Source organism: Camellia sinensis, chromosome 11, assembly GCF_055761805.1.
Source record: "Camellia sinensis isolate YWXY chromosome 11, ASM5576180v1, whole genome shotgun sequence".
Taxonomy (NCBI): domain Eukaryota; kingdom Viridiplantae; phylum Streptophyta; class Magnoliopsida; order Ericales; family Theaceae; genus Camellia; species Camellia sinensis.
In genome coordinates this window covers 119,675,730-119,698,252 of record NC_138971.1, presented here as the reverse complement: position 1 = coordinate 119,698,252, position 22,523 = coordinate 119,675,730, and the positions used below count along the sequence as shown (strand labels likewise).

The window sequence follows — 22,523 nt, the reverse complement described above, 5'->3', positions numbered from 1 at the left end:
TACAAGTAGGGATAGTCATTCATGCTAGATCAAGTACTTTTCAAAACAAGGCAAGACGAGATTTATGAAAGCAAGTGTAACATAGCTTTATTAAAAATACCACTCACATAGTTTCTTCACACGTTGGGGTCGAGACGAGCCCAAGTCCTACAAACACATGGCAAGCCTATTGAATGCACTTCAACAAGTTTCGTATGTATACAAATGATTTCGGAAAACATGCTGGGCACCAACCAGGTCTAGGCCGAGGTTCCACACCTCCTCGCCGAGGTGTGTTCCCGAGGGCCACATGCAAGGAAAAGAGGTCGGGAAACTCTGGGTTTCCCTCTGCTGATGAACACGAAGAACATGAGTGTGAAAACATGAAAAATACGAATGTTCAATCATAATCTGTCATCACAAATCTGGGATTTTCATGCTATGAGTTTGAAAACACGGACCTGGGTACCCGTACTTGGAACTCTTGCGGAAATAAACACAAAAACATGATTCTTTATGCAAGTTTTCGGATCAAAACAAGACTTTCTTGAAGAACACATGAATGTCATTTTCTCTTTCTAAAATCGAACTTCAAAACAATGCATGGTTTACAAATCGTATCCGATCATGCAATGCAATAACATGAACATAGAGGACATCATGAGCAGATCAAGAATCTAACCTTAGAACACGGGTCTAACGATTCGATCTCTAGGAATCAAGCTTGAAGATCTACTTCCTCACTCTAAAACTCCTTCTTCCTCCTAGAGCTTCTCTCTCTACAAGGCAAGGTTATGATACCGAATGATAGTTTTCTTTACCCGGTTTTGGGGTTAACCCTCTGCTAAGACACGTGGCGGCGACTGGTTGGGTTTCCCTGAAAAAGGTGGCTGACAGACCAGACAAAGCATGGTGGAAGGGTGTTCAACAAGTAAAGCGGTATGGGCTCTCTGACGAGGCAATGACATCGGCTAGTAACAAGGCGTATTTAACAAGCTACACGGAATGGCACTCCGGCAAGGGGTGACATCGGCTAACAAAAGGACTTCGGCAACTAAGGTGACAATGACCCCGGCTAGGAAGGACAACACTTGACTAAGCTGTGCCACATCTTGGCCTAGATGCGCCACACCTCGGCCTAGGTCATACCACTCCAGGACGAGATCACTTGGGTGCAAGGTAACATCTCGGCTAATGTGGCAAGGCGAGAACGGAGGTCAACAAGGGGTCCCAAGATATTTCTAGACTGAGGATGACCTCGGCTTGGAATGATCTAGGCGTAACGTAACCTAGGCTTGGAATAACATCGGCTAGTATAACTCAGGCAAGGTGTGACCTAAGTTTCACATCAAGGAAGGAACAAGACAAGCACACTACACTTAGACAAATCACAAGGCTTCAAAACAAGGCACGGATCACATCCGCTCAAGCGAAACAAGTCACAAACATACACATGCAAGCTTAACAAGTCATAATTATACCGATGCTCATGAACATGATGAGGACATAAAATGTGGGTTCCTACACATATGATCATCACTGAAGCCTTAGCCCTCCACCTCATCACAATTTTGAAAAGTCCTCCTTCAGCTCCTGGCGCGTTGCCTCGAGATCTCGAGTTATGACCTCGATTTGTGTGTTATACGTATACTGTGCAACGAAGGCCTCGGCTATTTCCTCCCAACTCTACTTCACAGAATCCTCCACCTTCGCATACCATAAAGTTGCTATTCGTGACATGGTCTGACCAGAGAGAGAGAGAGAGCTTCTGCAATCTGATCAGGCCCATCGGCCACAGGATGTCTGAAAATAGCCGAAGATGAACCATAGGGTCTTCGAAGCCGTCGAATCAATCAATGTGTGGCATTTTGAACCAATCTGGCAATGTCACTGCAGAGTCGGTATACTCGTCTTCTATGTCGAGAATAGAATTAACACCTTGTGCTCTCTTGAAGAGCTTCTCCAGTTTGTTGACCTTAAGCACAGTCAGGTCAACCTCAGACTCAAATGGAGCCTCAGTTTGATACATAGGTGCTTTGGAGGCTTGTAGTGGGATCGGCTCTACCAGATTGCCCTGATTCTTAACATGGGTAGTGGCTCCGAGTGCTGGGATACTTGTAGGAGGTGCATGAGATGCAGAAACTGCTGCCGACTGTGGTTGTTGTTGTTGCAGCCTGTTTATTACCTCAACTTGATGTGTCGTGACCTCGACTTGATGAGCAATGTCTTGCTGCATGGTTTTAACTGTTTGCTAAAGGTGGTAGATTAGTTCTTCCATGCTCACTGGGGGATATTGTGCCATCGGGATTGGCGAGTGATCTCGTACTAGACTAGATGTAGAAGACTATCCCTAAGCCTGACTAGATGCAGGTGAATTGAAGGGTGACTGCTGTAGAAATTGGATTGGTGAACTCTCCCTAACTCTTCTCCGTCTAGTAACCAATAGGAGCGGAGTAAACAAGGGTTGTCCCCTAACAAGATCTCTGGCTTTGCAAATCCTTCTAACTCGAGTCCAAAGCGCTTGGGGGATATCCGAACTTTCCCAAGCTATGGTGTTAAACTACCTAGCAAAAAGAAATAAAGCAAAAAAAAAAAGCAATAATCAGAAACCGCACAGCATCTTAGCTCAGATGTTAACAACACACAGATGTAATCAAAGCTGTAGGACTGCACTCAACACTGAATTCTACCCCAAAAATGAATACCCAACTTGCAACTGATACGCCCATTCCTGTACAGTTTCATTGTAAAGCACATACCAGTTAAGTGAGAACCAAAACAGCCCTATGAGGGGGTAGGGTTACCCTATCCTAGTTTCGTTAGGAACTAGGGTTCACTATTCAAACAAAGTGGTTTCACATAATCCTGTATTCGGGTGAGCATCCTGTCCTAGTTTGGAATAGTCTCTACGGCTTTCGATATGCAACTAGGCCAAATGGTCAAAAAGGTACCTTAGCAAGACTACCTAATATACCTCTCGCACCTAACACCGAGAAGTAAAAGAAGGATCAAACGGTACAGCGATAGTCCAGATCCAAGGATTGTGCTCCCATCATGGCAAAGCTCATGACCGGTTAGCCTTTTAGCAAGCTTTTCAGGCAAGCCCCCGGCAAACCGTCCAGGAATAGCAGATGGTAAACATAGTGACTTAAACGCACCAATGCAAATGCAATGCAAAGAAACGTATAAGTATAGATAAAATTTCACATCAAAAAGTTCAAGTCAAATTCTTTAATTCCCCAACAGAGTCGCCAAAAACTGTAGCTCGACTTTTTTGCGCCCCTTTTCAGAAGTCGAAATAAGCCCTACAGTATTGAACTTCGGCGGTTCTAAATCTGATCTTACAAGTGCAATGTGAAATAAATAAACACCAAAGAGTCCAAATTTGGCAAATCTTTTGGAAAATCGATTTTGAATCAAATTGCCAAAAATGGACTGCTTTGCCAGATACAGAGTCTCCACCTAAATATTTTTGAAAAATTTAGGAAACCCATGACTCGTGCCAAAGGCCACGTATCCGTCATCACCAAGATTGTATCAATTCGGAAACTTAGGTACGAGAGGGGAAGGTCATGAATTGAGCATCCCTGCTCGCCCGATCAAACATTGGTCTCTACTAATTATGATATGAATCTTATTTACATTATATGCTCTTGTTTCGGTTTATTAGGCTAGCATTACTATGTGATGCAAACATACACAAGTATAGGCCAATTTGCAAGAATTGGAACACTTGATTCATGTTTGTTTTGAAAATTGTTTCGAATATATACCACTTGAAAAAGTGATTGCCTATGAACATTACTCAAATTATTCCAATTCAAGCAACTAGCCTTCATCCACAAGCATTCAAGCAATTTATCACTTAAGCAATTAGCCTTATGGAAAGCATGCTAAACATGGCAACAATCATATTCGTGCAATATGTTAAAGAAGGTAAAGGCTCACCTAGTACTCCAAGCTAGAAGAAAAATGAGTTAGAAAAATGCATGATCCTAACTTATGTGATATGACTAACGCGATACATGAGATATGCAACTAATACTCTACACTACTAATATGACATATGAATCAATTAAATAACATGCGGTCTAAGCACATATTCAAAGAAGCACTAAACTAATAATGCAAGTTAGAATGATGAACCGAGCCTCGGTGCATGCAATACAAGTGGATGGAAACATGAAGTATGCTAAACAAAATGTGATGTCGTAAACTAACCATCATAAACTAGTAAATAAAAGGGAGAAAGATGTGGGGTTAGAAGACATACACGTTATTACAACATTGCACTCTCCCAAAGGAGAATGCAAATGGATTAACTAACTAACTAAAGCTAAGCTAATTATTACAAAACAAATTAAATTAGCTAAACTTCTTAACTAATTATTACAACAAATGAATTAACTATTCTAGTTAACTAAAATAATTACAACACAAAAACGAACAACTAATTAATTATAACACTTTACAAAATTAACTAGCTACTGTAGACACCCCATTTTTGACCGACCTTAAGACTCAGACGTCACCAATTGAGCGCTTGGTGATATTACATAATGTGCTCGTTCAGAAGTTTCAGAGTCGCGGCCGTGAGCCCTGCCTCCGGACTTCCGAACCCTCTTTTGTGCTTTGTCTCGGTTTGAGAACCAGGCTCGGTTTTCGTTGTTTCTTTTCCTGAGGGGAGGGAGAGGTCCCGCAGACCATCTCTCAGTGGCCGTGGGCTACATTTTGTGGCCGCAGGCCATTTTGCCCATTTCAGAGTCTGGTTTCCAGTTTTTCGGGACCGTTGGCCGTGTGTCTCGGTTCGGGACCACCTAACCATCTCCGTTTGTTCTGATTTTTGGCATACTTCCTTTCTACTCCCCTTTTGAGGGACACTGGGGTCCAAGAAACCCACTTCGTGCCCGAATACCACTTTCGGTGCTTAATAGGCAGTTTTCGGGGCCTCGAACTGCGCGTTCTGGCCCCCGAGCTTTCGTTTTGCATCGGTTTTTGTTCATTTTTGGCAGGTACCTCTGTTTTATCACCGGGAAGGCCGTAGAAAGGTGGAAGGCCAGCAATTGTTTCAACAACCAGTTTTTGCTCCTCCGGCGCCCTCCGACGCCCGTTTTTTCTCACTTCCGAGCTGATATTGAACAACCTGGAGCCACTTTCTTGAACTTTGAACCACATACTTGTGATGTACACACATGGGAGGACCCTAAAAGTTGGTGGCCGGCCACTAATTCCATTTGACCCTTTTGAACCCCTCCTTCCGAGCCAATGTTGAACACCCTTGGGCCACTTTCTTGAACTTTGAACCACATACTTGTGATGTACACACATGGGAGGACCCTAAAAGTTGGTGGCCAGCCACTAATTCCATTTGACCCTTTTGAACCCCTCTTTCTGAGCCAATGTTGAACACCCTTGGGCCACTTTCTTGAATTTTGAACCACATATTTGTGATGTACACACTTGGGAGGATCCTAAAAAGTGGTGGCCGGCCATTAATTCAACTTGACCCTTTTGACCCCTAGCCGGCCGGCTAGGGGTGGTGGCTGGCCGGCCACCTTCAAGTCCAAAAACCAGCCGGCCGTGATCCTCACAAATCACACTTTACAGCTGTATAGCTTTATCCCCCAGAAAATATCTGTATCCGGGGGATATTTTTTGGGGGAAAACTTACCTCCTTTTCCCCCACCTTTTCCCCACCTTTACACCCTCCTCTTGTTCCATATAACCAGCTGCAAGCCTTTGTATTAGGGGTTAGAAAAATTGTCTTCAAGTCTTGCATCCAAATCTCCCTCTATCTCTCTCATTTTCTCAAAAACATCCAAGTTCTATACCTCATTTCTTCATCAACACCAAACACCATCACCACCATTCCATTTCCAGCATTAAGGAGTGTTTCTCAGAGGCAAAAGGTGCTGCAACTTGGTCCAAGAAGCAGCCAAAGAGTGGTCTACAAGGGTGAGTTGCCATTTCCCCCTTTTGAGCTTATTTTTGGTATCATTTCTTAGACATATATGATTTTTGCTTTGAGCTCCAGCCATAACTGAAAGTGGCCTTATTTTGAGCTCTTTTTCACTTTTTCTTAAGGGCTCAACCCTGTTTGAGCCCCCCATCTTGCACTTGCTTCAATGTCTTCCTTAAATGCTATTTTCTTGCATGCTTTGGCAGCCTATCATGCTTCGGTTTTTGGTCTTTTTACAGTACTAAAAATATTCTTATTTTGGTCCATTATTCATGTTTTATTAAGGGCCTTTCATGGTTTGGGACCTCCATATGCTACTTCATGTTATATCCCTCCTTGGTCCCCTTTTCTTGCATGCTTTGGAAGCCCATTATGATTTCATTTTTGGGTGTTTTACAGAACTAAAAACAGGCTTATTTTGAGCCCCTCTTCAACATTTAAGAAGGGCTCAACACTGTTTGGGACCTCCATGCTACACTTGCCTTTATATTCCCTCTTTGGTCCCCATTTTTGCATGTTTTGGCAGCCTATCATGCTTCGGTTTTTGGCCTTTTTACAGTACTAAAAATAGTCTTATTTTGGTCCATTCTTCATATTTCATTAAGGGTCTTTGGCCGTTTGTGGAATATTTTGTATACTTTGTGTTATAGCCTCTTTAGAGCCTCATTTTGCATTGCATTTCTAGCATGTTTGTATACTGTTTTGGGTTTTTTACAGTTCTATAAATATGCATATTTTTAGTCCCTCTTCAATGTTGTAGAAGGGAATTTTTCAGTTTGGGCTGTGCATATACCACTTGCCTCTTTGGCCACCTTTTGGCCCATTTTCTTGCATAAGAGCTTAGCCATATCTATATTTGTTTTTGGGATTTTTACAGTTCTATAAATGTGCATATTTTTGGTCCCTCTTAAATGTTGTAGAAGGGAATTTTTCAGTTTGGGATTTGCATATACCACTTGTTTCATTGCCCTCTCTTGGCCCCTATTTTTGCATGCCATTGTTGCCCTATCCTTGCTTGCTGTTTGGCCATGATTTGTACTGGTAAAATGCTTATTTTGGGGCTGCCTTGCTTCTGTCTTTTCATTCAATGTACCAATTATGCATGCTTCGTATAGCGGTAGTTCATTCTATGCGCCTAATTTGCATTTCGGGAGAGATTCCATGCATCGGGTGTGTTTTCGCCTCATTTCGAGGCTATTTTTCCCCACTTTTCATTGCTGAAAATCCATTAACATGTTTGCATGTCATTTTTGCCATATTGCATTGCATATACCATTGCCTCGGTTTGCGTGCCCACGTGCACGCATTTCGAGGCACTTCATTTTCATCCATCGGCCTCTTATGTGAGTGTGGCTGAGGCTCTCTCATGTTAGTATAAGTCCATGTTGCATTCTATATGCCATTTTTACCATATTGCATTGCATATGCCATTGCCTCGGTTTGCGTGCCCGTGTGCACGCATTTCGAGGCACTTCATTTTCATCCATCGGCCTCTTATGTGAGTGTGGCTGAGGCTCTCTCATGTTAGTGTAAGCCCATATCATATTTTCATGTCATTTGCATTGCGTATGTCATTTTCTCAGTTTGCGTGCCCGTGTGCACGCATCTCGAGGCATCTCATTTTCACAGCATAGTGCATACTAAGTTGTATCTTAGATCGCATTCATGCATTTCCTCAGTTTGCGTGCCCGTGTGCACGCATTTCGAGGCATCTCATTTTCATAGCATTGTGTATGTTAGGATTGTATCTTAGTTGCATTTCATGCATGTCATGTATATTGCATCGTGTTCGGGATAGGAGTTAGCCCGGGCACGGGAAACGAGGTGCGTTTCGTACTCCGAGTGACGGAACGTGTCTCAATTCCCTAGTCACCGACACTCCGGATCATCCATGATGGAGTTAGGTTCTTGTTGTGTTTATACAAGCATTCATTCTATATTGAGTTGTGCAATTCGACTCCTCGGCCATCATGCCTCGGTATGCGTGATTGGTGGCACGAGGATCGAGGCATGCATATATTTGTGAAAATACATTGCTATGCCCCTTTCCTGCTCTCTGTTGCAGCAAAATGAAGAATCAGCAACTTTTCGGGACTTGGCACGCGTTTCAAGAATAACTGCTAAACAGAGGCTAATTGGGGCATCCCGGTGGATTTCCGCGCAAGACAGCCCAGACATGCATCATTCATCAAAAGCAAGGTAGACCCTGGCTTGCATGCCAGTTTTTCAGTTTTCTTAGTTAATTTGTTAATTAATTAGGAATTTGTACATTTATTTGGACTGTAATATTTGGACTGTAATATTCTTTCATTTGGGACTGTATATTTATTCGGACCCTCTGCGCGAGGGCATAATTGTAATAAGTGTGCGTGAGTGTGTTGTATGTCTTCCAACCCCACGTCTTTCTCCCTTTTATTTATCCACTTTTGATGGTTAGATTAGGGCATATTTCAATTAGCATACAGTATGATAGCATGTTTGCATTCATTCATCTGTTTTGCATGCACCGGGCTCGGCGCATCATACTAACTGCATTGTATTTCAAATTTCAAAGTTGAATACATGATAGTTGTAGCATTTCATATGCCATCTTAGAATAGCCGAGCCTGCTATAGTTGCATTTTTGCATGTGTTGCATTAGGCATTTCTGTATACTTAGGATCATGCATGATTTCTATTGAAGTTTCTATTTTGGCTTGGAGTACTCGGTAAGTTTTATGCTTTAGCATCCTTGCATGCGTGTGAGTGACTGCCATGAATAGCATGCTTACCATGAGGCTAATTGCTTATGTGATATAACTGCCTGAATGCCTGTGGGTGAAGGTTGAGTTATCTGGATTGGAATGAATCATCAAATGTTTGTTTTAAGCCCGCTAGGTAGTGGCAACACCATCTTTTATAAGCCCACCCGAGGGTGGCAAAATCTGCATTTTAAGCCTACCTGCGAGTAGCAAACCATCTTTCAAACAAACAAACATGAAATGTTTTGTTCCAATTCAGGCGACTCAGTCTATACTTGTATGCTGTGCGCATCACATAGTAACCTAGGCTAATAACCGGAATAAGAACATACAATGTTTTCAAAAATAGATATCATGGTTAGTAGAGGCCGGTCTATGACCGGGCGAGCGGGGGTGCTCACGAAGTGACCTTCCCCAATCATACCCAAGTTCCCGAGCCGAGGCAACTTTGGTGATGACGGACACGTGGCCTTTGGCAACGAGTCAGGGTTTCCTAAATTTCCCAAAATAAAATATTTAGGTGGCGACTCTGTATCTGGCAAAGCAGTCCATGTTTGGCACTTCTTTCAAAAATCTGTTTTCTCAAAACGATTTGCCGGATTTGGACTCTTTGGTTCAGATTTAGAACCGTGACTACAAATCGAGTACGAGCTGTAGCGAGGTCCCCCGCGGGCTGGTTACAGTTTCTGGCGACTCTGCTGGGGATTTAGAGAACTTGACTCGAACTCATGATATCTGTTTTTGACTACACTTCTGTGTTTCTTTGCATTGCATTTGCATTGGTGCGCCTAGGACACCGTGTTTGCCATCTGCTATTCCTGAACGGTTTGCCGGAGGCTTGTCTTGTCAAGGCATGACCATAAGGCTGACCGGTTGTGGGCTCTGCCAGTATGGGAACACAAACCCCGGTTTTACCGGGGCACCCTCTTTGACCATTCGACCTAGTGCATATTCGGATCCATAGTGACCATTCCAAATTAGGACAGGTTGCTTACCCGTTTATAGGTTGTTTGAAACCGCTGCGTGCGTAGTGAAACCCTAGCTCCTGACAAAATAGGACAGGGAAACCCTACACCAACATAGGGGTGTTTTGGCTCTCACTTATCTGTTATGTGCTTTAGAGTGCGTCTCTACAGAAATGCATGTATCAGTATATGAGTTTGGGCATCAGGCCTACGGGCATCAGTTCAGTATTGTCAGTATCAGGCCTGCGGGCATCAGTTCAGTATTGTCAGTATCATGCATTTTATTTTAAGCTGTTATGCTGTCCGTTTATCTGTTTATTTATTTCCTTTTCGCTTTATTTATCTTTTGCTAGGTCAGTTCTAGCACAATTGCTTCCAACCCAGCAGGCATTCCCTAAGCACTTTGGACACGAGGTCGTCGACTCAATCGATCTGAGGATCTAATCGACGGACAGCCAGTGTTCCATTCTCTACCCCCCGTTACCAAAAGAAAGCCGAAAAAGCGCAGTGTGTCAGAACAGAGGTCGTCAGAGCAGTGGGTTACTTCATCAGAGGACTATAGGACTGAGGTCTCAATTACTGCGGTAGAAATAGACATACCAGTTAGACAGATGGATCAGCAAAATACATCAAGGATGGAGGCTCTAATGCGCCAGATACAGGAGAGCATGAGACAGATGCATGATGATGCCGCCCGTCAAACGGAGTTCTCCAAACAGCAGGCCGCGATCATGGCCCAACAGGCCGAACTAATCACCAGACTGCAACAGCAGAATGCGGCATCTGCTTCACACCAAATTCCTCCTCCGGTAGGGGCTCCATTACCTGAGCAAACACCTACTGTTCAGAACGCTCCGCCAAACACCCAGAACGCTGTGCCAAATCTCCAAAACTTACAAGAGGACACGAATCTTCCAATGGGGCCAGCTCCGCCCCCGCTTCCACCACAACTGTCCAAGGTCCATACACCCAATCACCCGGACTCTCCCTTCGAGTTCGAGGTTGATCATACAGCTCTGAAATTGAGCAAACTGGAGAAGCTCTTCAAAAAATCCCAAGGGGTCAAGGCTATCCCGGATATCGAGGATGGATATACTGACGTGGCCGTAACATTGCCCGATAGGTTCAAAATGCCTCAAATTGACCGCTTTGACGGGTCCGGGGACCCCATGGTCCATCTCCGACTGTTCTCAGACATCTTGCGGCCAATGGGCCTAACGCGACCACAGAAGCTTTCATTATTCGGCCGAACCCTATCGGGTGTGGCCGCCCACTGGTACGCAAAGTTAGAGGATGAAGTGAAGAAGAATTGGGATGAAATGGCTGAGGCCTTTGTCGCGCAATATTCGTACAACACTCAGATCGAGATTACAACTCGTGATCTTGAAACGACAAGGCAAGAGCCCAAGGAAACTTTCTCGGACTTTGTAATCCGATGGAGGGCAAAGGCGTCAATGATGACTCTAAGGCCCACGGATAAGGACCAAATCCGGATGATTGTGCGCAATCTCCACCCAAAGTTGATGCAGGGAATGATTGTAATCCCCTTTCCTACTTTCTCAGATTTACACGAGATGGGGGTGCAAATCGAAGATGCAATGAAACAAGGTCTGTTTGACCACGATAGGGAACAACCGAGGAGGACTTTCAACCGTAACAACAATGCGGGCCCGAGTGGCGCTGCAAATACAAGAGCCTCGGAAGTCAGTATGGTCACCACCACTCCCCCTCCCCCTCCAAGGCCCATGGCTGCCACACCCTTCTCCGGCGCATCCGGAAGCAACACACAAACCACCAGATTCCAACCTCGAGGCCAAAGAACCTTCACCCCATTATATATGCCCCTGTCCAAAGCTCTAGGGGTATTGATCAGGAAAAAGCATTTGAAACCCCTGGAGCCAAAGCCACTACCGAATCCACTCCCTCCCTCTCATGACCTAGCAAAGTACTGCGCGTATCACCAACAACACGGTCACGACACCGACCGTTGTTTCAGATTGCGTCATGAGATCCAAGATCTTATTGACAAACAGGTGATCGCGCCTCCTGATAAACCCAATGTCACAACCAACCCTCTCCCACCACATAACCAAGCTCCCCCTCCCAATAGAATCAATTTTATCCAGACTGGGGTCGTGTCTTACGATCCTAGCATCTATATTACTCCCACCCACCTACCCAGGCCGGAGGTGTTCCTCCCCGATTGCACTGACTTCTTGTGCATGGTGGACATCTCCAAAACCCAACCAGAGCCGGTAGTGGTAACCGTCGAAGATGGGGCAGGGCAGATTTCGGGAGAGAATGAGGTTGTTGAATCCGAGATTGGACAGAGTTTTGCTGGGAGAGCCTATGATCCAAGCGAGTACATCCTATCAACGAGCCGAATTGGGCTAGGTATAGAATTGCCAGAGACAGGAGAGCTGTGCATGATCCGGGGGGATGGATCTGGGTTAGGGGCAGATGATCTGACAGCCGTAGAGAAGGACTTTGCCAACCTACAATTTTTCGATGACCAGGAACCGGAGGATTCGACAATCAACTGGTTCGACTATGAGGAATCGGCAGAGGCCACTGGATGGCTCGAGGATCAACCAGATGAAGTGGGGGAAGCCCAACCAGAACAGAGCCCGGCAGGGGCAGGAGTATTAGCTGTGGCCGGAATGGCCGGAAGTCAAGTTGTATCGCCGGAGAGCGCCGGTGCAAAGAATTCCGCTCGAGACTTGGGCATTATGGATACGGGAATTGTTGAATAACCAGCTGTACTGATGCAGCTGGAACGAGAAAAGTTTGAGGATGCCGAGAGAATTAGGAAAGCTAAGGGCCCTGAGGGGACTGAAAGTGCTGTGTGCACGAAGATAGAGAATGCTGCGAGCATGTGGACAGGAAGTACTGCGAGTGCAACTAAACCGGAGCCAGACAGGTGTCTGTTGGTTGCCGACGGAATGTGGTGGGAAGACGATGACTTATGTCTTGCCCACACGGATGAAGACTGGGGAAATAATCAACCGGATGACACTTGGTACCTCGATGAGGTTGACCATATGACGAGAAGTGGGCGGTACTTCAAACCCCCACACCTGGACCAACCCGAGGCATTCGGGAAGGATAGAGAAGCGGAGAAACAGAAGGAGAAGCAGATTGAAGATGAAGCTGTGCTGAAACAGTTAAAAAAGATACAAGCAGACATCTCCATCTGGGGACTGCTAATGGCATCACGAGTACATAGGGATGCTGTCCTGTCTGCTATGGACAAGTCCAAACTCTCCATAGACACCACGCCTGAACAGCTGGTTGGGCTGGTTTTTCCGGGAGGAGGTTCCCCGGCATTAACCTTTTCGGACAAGGAACTACCGCCTGAGGGCACAAATCATAACAAACCTCTCTATATTTCTGTGGAATGTAGAGATAAGTGGATTCTGGTGGTACTTGTTGATACCGGGTCTGCAATTAATGTCTGCCCGACCAGAACGGCATATGCAATCGGGTTGAAGACCGTGGACTTCGTCCCAACTACTCAAGTGATCAGAGCATACGACAATACCAGCAGAGAAGTGATGGGGACTGTTAAAATTCAAACCAAGGTTGGTCCAGGACAACATAGCATTGAATTTCATATCTTGGACGTTCCCGCAACCTTTAACCTACTTTTGGGGCGACCGTGGTTGCACCAGGTCAAAGCAGTCTCTTCCACTCTACATCAGATGCTAAAGTACCCTCACGGGAAAGGGGTAGCGATCGTTTTTGGGAATTCATCAATCCATCCGCCGCCGGAAGTGTCCACACCTGTCTTGGAGATCGAGCACGGCACGGAGGATGTGTTTTTATCGGGGTTCACTTTGGCCGAGGCTCAAGTGGTGCAGAATGTCATGGCTGTAAATGAAGGTATGTACGTCAGTGCTCAATCTGTCTACCTCATGAACAAGCTACAACATATCCCCGGAATGGGATTAGGAAGAAGCGGCCGGAAAGGCGCCGCGGTATCGGCCCAAGTGCCACACAACCCTCACACCTTTGGATTGGGTTATCTGCCCACCAAAGAGGACTGGGTGAGGAAAGGGAAAGAAATGGCCGGAAGGGCCAGAGCAAAGAAGGCTGGGAAGCCATTTGAGTTAATGCATAGGCCCATCTGGGGTACCCTAAACGGACGCTTCGTCCGGGAGGGGGAAGACTTTCCATTCTGCGGCTTCCCAGAACCATGGCTGAACACGGAGAAGAAGCGCGTGCCTGGTTTCGAAATCTTCTTCGATTTACAATTACCTGGGGATGACGTTGCCGAAGAGCAGACAGACCCACCAACTGAGGTTGAGCAGTGTAAAGCAGTGGATTCTGAGAGTACCGAGCTTGAAATGGGGGTAGCACTGGCGTGTCTACTTTCAGATCCTCTGATCGACCAAGAGTGCTTGGGGGATAACTCTTCGGTTTCCATGATTGGAGATGAAATAGCTGCGGGCTTTCCAGCGCCGATCTTGGATGCATCTATCGCACCTTCTCTCATCTGGCAATATGAAGAAGGCTTTTTATCTAGCAGCTCCGGGTTAGGTAGTGAGCCGGGATCTGATTCCACCGAATCTTGTGCGTCGGAATCAGGTTCCAGCTCGACTGAGTCTGAGTCCGGTATTCCTGGGGGTGATAACCCGGATGCCACAGTCCTGTCTAGGTCGTCATTTTCATTTTCTTTTGAGTCTGTTGTAACAGAGGAATCTGACGGCTTGGAAATATTTAATGAGAATGATGTGGATGTGGTTTCTGAGTATTTTTCTATGCCTTTGATTTATTGCTTAAACCAGGATTTTCAAAATTTTGATGAAAACAACAAGGGAGAAATTCCTCCGGTTTTGCAACGGTTAACTGATCAAGAGCAGGAAAGATTCGTTAAACCCTTAATGGATGAAATCACTACTGTGAATGTTGGTACTGAGAAGGACCCACAGCTGGTCCAGATCGGGTCCACGTTGTCTTCGGAGGAACGCGAGCGCTTAGTCGCTTTATTAAAAGATTTCAAAGATGTTTTCGCGTGGTCCTACGAAGACATGCCTGGAATCGATCCTGAGATTGTACAGCACTGGATCCCTCTTGATCCCGAGGCCCGCCCTGTCAAACAGAAACTCAGAAGGATCCGCCCGGACTGGGCTCTCAAAATTAAGGAAGAAGTCACCAAGCAAATTGACGCAGGGTTCCTGCTGGTATCCGAATACCCAACTTGGTTGGCCAACATTGTTCCGGTGCCAAAGAAGGATGGCAGAATTCGGGTCTGTGTAGACTTCAGAGATTTGAACAGGGCCTGTCCGAAGGACGACTTTCCCTTGCCACACATTGATGAATTGGTAGATTTCACGGCAGGACACGCCTTGCTTTCATTTATGGATGGCTTTTCAGGCTATAATCAGATAGTAATGGCACCCGAAGACCGGGAGAAGACTGCATTCACTACCCCGTGGGGTACATATTGTTATAGAGTGATGCCATTCGGGTTGAAAAACGCTGGAGCTACTTATCAACGGGCAGCAACTACAATATTGCATGATATGATCCATAAAGAGGTCGAGGTGTATGTGGACGACATGATTGTCAAGTCCAAAGAAAGAGAAGGCCACTACACCGCCTTACAAAAATTCTTTCAAAGGATCAGAGAGTTTCGGCTGCGATTGAATCCCCAGAAGTGCACGTTTGGTGTTACAGCAGGGAAGATGCTAGGGTTTCTGATTACACAAAGGGGCATCGAGGTCGACCCTTCCAAAATCAAGGCCATCTTAGAAATGCCACCACCAAGGACTGAAAAGGAAGTGCGAGGCTTTCTGGGTAAAGTGCAATTCATAAGACGGTTTATCTCTAAATTAACCTTGACTTGTGAACCACTTTTTGGTCTCCTGAAGAAAGGAAAGAAATTCCAATGGGACGGCCGATGTCAAGCAGCTTTTGAACAGATCAAAGAATATCTACAGAACCCACCGTGTTATCACCACCAGAGCCGGGGAGACCGTTGATATTGTACCTTTCAGTAACTGAGACTACCATGGGCTGCATGCTCGCGCAGGAGTCAGAAGACAAAGTGGAAAGGGCCATCTACTATCTGAGCAAAAAGATGCTGGATTACGAGACCCGCTATACACCGCTGGAGAAGGCTTGTTTGGCCTTGGTATGGGCTACCAGGAAGCTGCGGCACTACCTGTTAGCTCACTCTGTAATGTTGGTTTCACGTTTGGATCCCATCAAATATCTTTTCGAGAAACCAGCACTTACAGGTAGGCTAGCTCGTTGGCTGCTGTTGCTCTCCGAATTTGATTTGAAGTATGTAACGCGCAAGTCAGTAAAAGGAAGAGCGGTAGCAGAGTTCCTTGCCGACCACCCGGTTGAAGGGGATGAAGCGGTTGAGTACCTATTCCCAAATGAAGCCATTCTGCACATCGAAGATGAAACTTGGACGATGTACTTTGACGGAGCGTCAAACCAGTATGGGTATGGGATAGGCGTGTTGCTGATAGCGGCTGACGATTCTCATATCCCTTTAGCATTCAAGCTCCGGTTCAAAGTCTCGAACAATGAAGCAGAGTATGAGGCATGTATTGCTGGCCTGGAAGTAGCCCTAGAACTAGGGGCAAGACGGTTGGACGTCATTGGGGACTCAAACCTTGTTGTGTCTCAAGCAAAAGGAGATTGGAAAGTCAAGGAGAAAAGGATGATAATTTACCACCAAACCTTGGATTTGTTAATTCCTCGGTTTGAGAAGCTAAAATTCACCCACCTCGTAAGAGAGAACAACAGGTTTGCAGATTCACTAGCAACTCTATCTTCCATGATAGACATCCCGTCTGGAGTCCGGATGCGTCCAATCATTATTGATCAAAAGTTTGCGCCAGCATACGAGTCGATTTCCGTCATAGATGAGGCTCAAGACGACAACCCCTGGTATTACGACATCTGGAACTTCTTGGAAAAGGAGACATATCCACTAGGGGCAAATGCCAAGGATAAGAGGGCCATCAGAAGAATGGCTGCTCAATTCATCATCTGCGGGGGTAAGCTGTACAAAAGGGGTCATCTGGGAATGCATAAGCTCTGTGTAGAAGCTGAAGAGTCGAAGCGCCTGATGGAGGCCATCCATGGAGGGGAGTGCGGTGCACACATGAATGGAGTAATGCTGGCCAGAAAGATCCTCAGACAGGGCTACTACTGGTCAACCATGGAGAAGGATTGTATTAGTTTTGTTCGGCGATGCCACAAGTGTCAAATTCATGCAAACCGCATGAACATCCCGCCGTCAAAGCTGTACAACATGACTTCGCCATGGCCTTTTTCAGTTTGGGGAATTGATGTGATCGGAGCTGTTACCCCAAAGGGGTCCAACGGGCATGAGTTTATCCTGGTAGCGATAGATTATTTCACAAAGTGGGTCGAGGCCCAATCATACGCGGTGTTGAAGGCGTCGCACGTCGCAAAGTTCATCAGAAACAACATCATCTGTCGCTACGGGTTGCCAAACGAGATAATTTCAGATAATGGTTCCCACTTCAAGAAAGAAGTGATAGACTTGTTGGAAAAATACAATGTGGCTTTCCATAAGTCATCTACATACCGGCCGCAAACCAACGGAGCGGTTGAGGCCGCCAACAAGAATATCAAACATATACTGCAAAAGATGGTGGGAACCTACCGGGATTGGCCAGACAAGCTGCCATTTGCTCTGTGGGGCTACAGGACTTCAATCAGAACTTCTACTGGAGCGACTCCGTATTCATTGGTCTATGGAATGGAGGCTGTTCTACCCATCGAGATTGAGGTTCCGTCGTTACGAGTATTGGCTGAGTGCCAAATAGCCGAAACAGATTGGCAGCAGAGCAGATTTGAAGAACTCATGCTCTTTGATGAAAGAAGACTGAAAGCACTGTACCATATCCAAGGCTATCAACGCAGAATTGCCCGGGCTTTCAATAAGAAGGTTAAGTCCAGGAATCTAAAAGAAGGAGATTTGGTGCTCAAAGACAACCGAGCTCCCATCCACGACCCAAGGGGCAAGTTCAAACCCAATTGAACTGGTCCATACATCATCAAAGCTATCTGGTCAGGTGGGGCTGTGGTTCTGATGGATCTAGATGGCCTAGAGTTTTCACAACCGATCAACATGGACAAGTTGAAGAAATATTATCCTTGAGAGGCTCGCTAGGCCAAAAACCCGAAAGGGCGACCTAGGCAAAAGTCAGAGCACAAAAAAAAATTAGAAAATATAAAAACTGAGCTCGCAAGGTTGAAAACCCGCAAAGGGCGGCCTTGGCAAAAGTTAGAGCGCGAAAGGAGAGCGAAAATACTCGAGTGAACCTCGGCCTGAACTATGTAAGGCTTGATTCCCATCTTTCGGATACGTAGGCAACTTCACCTTGAAGTTCAGCCATAAAATTTTCCCCGATCAACTCTGTCCATTTTAATCGTCTCAGTCATCTTTATCCATCAGCATTTATCGCGATCTCCGGTACAGTGCTATTCAGACTAGGGGCAACTTTCCGTTGCCGCGACGGTGCAAAGTTACTCAGACTAGGGGCAACTTTCCGTTGCCAGGAAGTGCCGCATTGTTCTTCAGACTAGGGGCAACTTTCCAGTTGCAGGGATCTGGGGTTGTGCATCTCAGTGACAGATCTTCGGCGTGTCCAGTTCTGATCCACATCGAAAATAGTTTTGAAAAGTTTTAATAAAAGTTGACTTTGTTCAAATTAATCTTCTTACGACTAAGACCATTTTTGGACCAAAGCGGAAAATTTTCAGTACCATAACCTTCAATTTCATTGATTTCAAAACAGAGTTCTCCTGCTCTTGCATACAATCGAGGTTGCTTTTTTATTACATTCATAAAGAAGACTTGAAAATGCTAAATAAGCAATAAATTTGGGGCATAGTTGAGTCAAGTATCTCTGCGCCCCCTCCCAGAGCTGGTCGAAGCATCTGATGCCAAGCTAGGCCCAACCTGTGCCTCCTCGTTGAGCCAATCCAAGCACTCGTCGGACAAAGTGCAACTGAAAGTGGGAGCAGGAGCCAGGAGCTCTCTAGTTCTCCATGCTGTGGCATATCGGGCAAGCTGTGCACCCCGGACCAGGAAAGCAGCTGGGTACTCAATCCCCTCCAGTGGGCGGATCTGATCGTGACCAAACTGGCGCAGGAACCGGAACGGAAAATAGAATACGCAGTGGGTTAGACCAATCAACTGGATCCCAATCAGCCGGGACATACTATAGCTCATTGCCGGGAGGTTGAGCCAAGGGCAACGCCAAGCAATACGATCTGCGGACAGATTACACATCCAGTCAAACCACCATCTTTCATCAAGAGCATTGACTAGGCGCTGCCGAAAGAAGTAGCCTTGAGCTGAATAGGCCGGGCAAGAGTCCACGACCTGTAACTTGTCCATTAACCATACCTGGGGAGGGATGGAAAATGAGAGAATAAAGAATAGAGAGGTGTACGATGAGAGAAAAGTAAGACAAGGGTTTTGTGAGAAAAACCGAGCCTGAGGGTCGAGTGATGTGAGCAAATATATATGTAAGGTCGGGTGGGAAACATTACCTGCAGTAGCAGTGGACTCCCAGCAAACCTAGTCGTCTCCCGGCGATAGACAGAATCCAAGCCCATCAGCGTCTCAGCCAACGTCATGGCAATACAGCTCTTTCCTTCTCTCAAGCCTTGGGCAACTTCAATCAGACGGATGCTAGCTCCGCCGAAGCCCGAGGAAAGCAGAAAGTGAGACAACAAACACAAGCAGAGGGCGTGTTGCCGGAAACCCTGCCAATAATGGTTGCTGCGGTCACCGGCGTCGGAAAAACGATGGATCAAGCCAAGGATGTCCAGTTCCCCACTACAGATCAGAGATCGAGCATCATGCGCTGTGAGCCCACACATCCGCCCTAAAGCCTGGGCATGGCCAAAACGGAGCTGGGGCAAGATCACTTCAGAACATTCAGACTCCATCAAAACCTAAAAATCTTCGAAAGTGGGACATACCTCTTGGCCGCCGAAGCTAAAAACGTGCGTCACTGGGTTCCAGAACCTTGCCGCGGCATGGAGAAAAGGGAGATGTAGCGGAGTATGGCTCAGCGTGAATAGTGCATTCAAACCGAAACCCCGGAAGTTCAGCTTTTCCGAGCCATCTAGAGAAGAGATCCAAGATGTGAGATTTTTCGCGAGAAACGCCTCCATCTTTGTGTAAAACTAAGATGAAATGAATGTTCCCGAAGTTGAGGCTTTTATAGAGGAAAAAACACTATTCACGGGGACACGTGTCAAAAACTAGGTGGCTGCAGGAATAAGTGGCCGGCCGGCCACCTTTTCCGGCTGGCCGGCCATTCTCTTTTTCAAAACTGGCCGGCCGGCTCCCACTCTCCATAAAATTGGCTGGCCGGCTCCCAAAGGTGGCCGGCAATGCTCCAGTGTATCTCCTTAGCCCTGTTTTACCCTTCGAGGGAAAGTTTCAAGCATTTCCATGCAACGGGAGAGTCAAAGGCCTTCATTTCCCTCTGTTTCGGATGCGTTCCGGTGCCCAGATCGTCCGAAGTACACTCTGTTGTTGTTGAGTTTTGTTTATCGAGTTGTTGTTTTGTTTATCGAGTTGTTATTTTGCTTATGGAGTTGTTTGTCGAGCGGACGTGTTTCACGTTTTTGAGTCATTGCTCTCTGTTTAAGCAATCTTTGTTTAAGTCTTGTTTATTTGCGTTGTCAACGTTATTGTATTTTGATTATCGAGTTGTAAACTTGCTGGGGTTCTGTTATATCTTAGTAAGTCGAGTTGCTTAGTTTGTTGCGTCGGTTCACTGCCTGACTTGGTGATTACACAATGCACATTCCCATTCGATTTTATTTTTGTGCGAAATAAAATGATGCGATACGATGCTAAAAGTTTAAAATACAAACACCTTTTCAAAAGCTGTTTCATTCCATCATGTTTTACAACGAACAAAGGTACAAGTTTTACAAAAAATAAAACTACCTGACAATGTGCAAAGTGCTACAAACTACTAGCAAAAAGAAAAATAAAGCAGGAAACAGCAGTATCAATGTCCTCGAGAGCGGGAACGAGAAGCACTCCTCATCCTCTTCTGCGGGACAACCTCTGCACCATCATCATCATCCGGGTCGGAGCTGTCATCTTCAGAATCCCCCTCAGCCTCGCCTCTGTTCCCTGAACCAAGACCGGAGCCCCCCTCCTCAACAGATGTCTCTGACTGGCGGTCGGTAACCTCCTCCTCCTCCTCCTCGGGCTCCGCCTCTACAACGTGTGCCCTGCGTCTGCGGGAGGACCCTCCTCGAGCTCCTCGAAAAGGCCTGGATGGCCCAGCTCCTAGGAAAGGCCTGGATGGCCCAGCTCCCTGAGAAGGCCCAGATGGCCCAGCTCCGTAAAAAGGCCCAGATGGCCCAGCTCCCCAAGGAGGCCCAGGTGGCCCGGCCCGCGGCTGAGCATATACAGGAGGCATCTGAAAATGAAAAGTTCAATACATCAGTTCAAACATGAAAATCAGATACGAGTACAGTATGTGAGTGGGGTGTGTGTAGGATGTGCTCTACAATGCAGAAAAATGTTCAAAACTAGTGTGTCATCAGAAGTGTGATAAATACAAGAAAGATGAACGGTACCTGCACACCCATAACGGATAGGTGTGTCTCTCTCAGAAGGACCATGCCCTCAAGTGCGGCCATCACCCCGAGAATCTCGTCCACATACTCAACCGGAGGCTGCAGATACAAATGCAAAACTATCAGTAAAGGAATGAATGTCTAAGTACTCGACTGATAAATCAAAGCTATAAATCATACCGGTGGTGAATCAGGATCCCTGACATATCTATGGTCAGGAAGTGGAGGCTCTAGCGGAATCGGGTAAGGAGTCCCAAAACGCCATCCCGTCAACACGGACGGCATGTCCGGCCATCCAGGATGAGGATAAGTCGGAGGAGTCGGAGGAACCGATCTACCCCCACCTCTCGATGTACCAGCCCTACTAGTAGAAGGGGCGTCTGCAGCCCGAGCCCGGGCCTGGCTCAAAGATGACGTACCAGCAGACCTCATCATCGGGGTGCGAGCCCCCGCTAGTGGAGGCATCAAATATGTATGACGGTAAGTGGCGTAGTCCCCCTCCTCGAGGTGCAACAGGGCATCACTACCCAGCATAGCGCCAACTATCTCCTGGTAAGAGAACCTATCAGCAGTCCGCATACTGACTGGGGGTGCTGCGGGAGGGTCCTGAGAAGTATACCCCCATACCTGACGCAGAAAGCGTTCCCCCAGAAACCATGCTCTACCAACAGGTCCTTCGAGCAGGAACCTGTACTGGGAGGTGCCCAACCCTCCGGGATATTGAAATCGGAGACCATCACCCAAGAGTGCCCAAGGCTGCCATGTGATCTGCGGATAACAAGTGAATAAACCAATCAGAAATCAGGAACGTGCAGGGCAAATCAGAGATAAAAATGGGAAGAATTGAGGGTTCTGAAGTACCTCCGATGGGCGCACAGTGTCAAAATACTGTCGCAGATAAATGAGAGTCTCTCGGGGTCTCGGCCGGTGCGGGCCCTCGAACACCAGTGAATATGGGGTCATGGGGGGCCCTGCCACCTCCAACTCTGGGGCTAATGCTGGGAAGTATACATAGACCCATAGCTGAGGAAAGCAGTGCAGAATGTAAGTACAAAGTACTGAGAGCAAAATACAGACTGTAAAGTGCGCTGTGTGTGCAATGTACAAGTAATGAAGAGCAGAAATGTAAATCAAGGGGACAGAAAAGTACCTCTCAGGCTCTCCAATAACCGCCAAGTAAGTCTCCCCGCCCGCAGGAGGTCGCGCTCATATAATAGTAAAGGGTAGCCAGGCCGGCGCCACCCCAGTCGTATCGACTGACCTGTGATA

At 46.4% G+C, this 22,523-nt stretch overlaps 1 protein-coding gene across 1 annotated transcript; it reads right to left on the bottom strand.

Moving 5' to 3' along the window:
* Positions 1–1,828: 1,828 nt before the first annotated feature.
* Positions 1,829–21,686, bottom strand: LOC145802588 (uncharacterized). The gene is made up of 4 exons (XM_082895323.1): positions 21,435–21,686; positions 21,255–21,353; positions 20,794–21,094; positions 1,829–2,223 (listed from the first exon to the last, which is right to left on the bottom strand). The coding sequence occupies exons 1-4, from the start codon at positions 21,684–21,686 to the stop codon at positions 1,829–1,831; spliced, it is 1,047 nt and encodes a 348-aa protein (XP_082751449.1).
* Positions 21,687–22,523: the final 837 nt, after the last annotated feature.

Excerpts from the sequence above, each read along its gene's own strand:
- LOC145802588 (XM_082895323.1), bottom strand. The coding sequence starts at position 21,686 with ATGAGGTCTGCTGGTACGTCATCTTTGAGCCAGGCCCGGGCTCGGGCT. Across the intron at positions 21,095-21,254 it reads TATCCGTTATGGGTGTGCAG|ATGCCTCCTGTATATGCTCA; the intron begins GTACCGTTCATC and ends TTTCATTTTCAG. Across the intron at positions 2,224-20,793 it reads TCTTGGTTCAGGGAACAGAG|TTAAAACCATGCAGCAAGAC; the intron begins GCGAGGCTGAGG and ends TTTAGCAAACAG.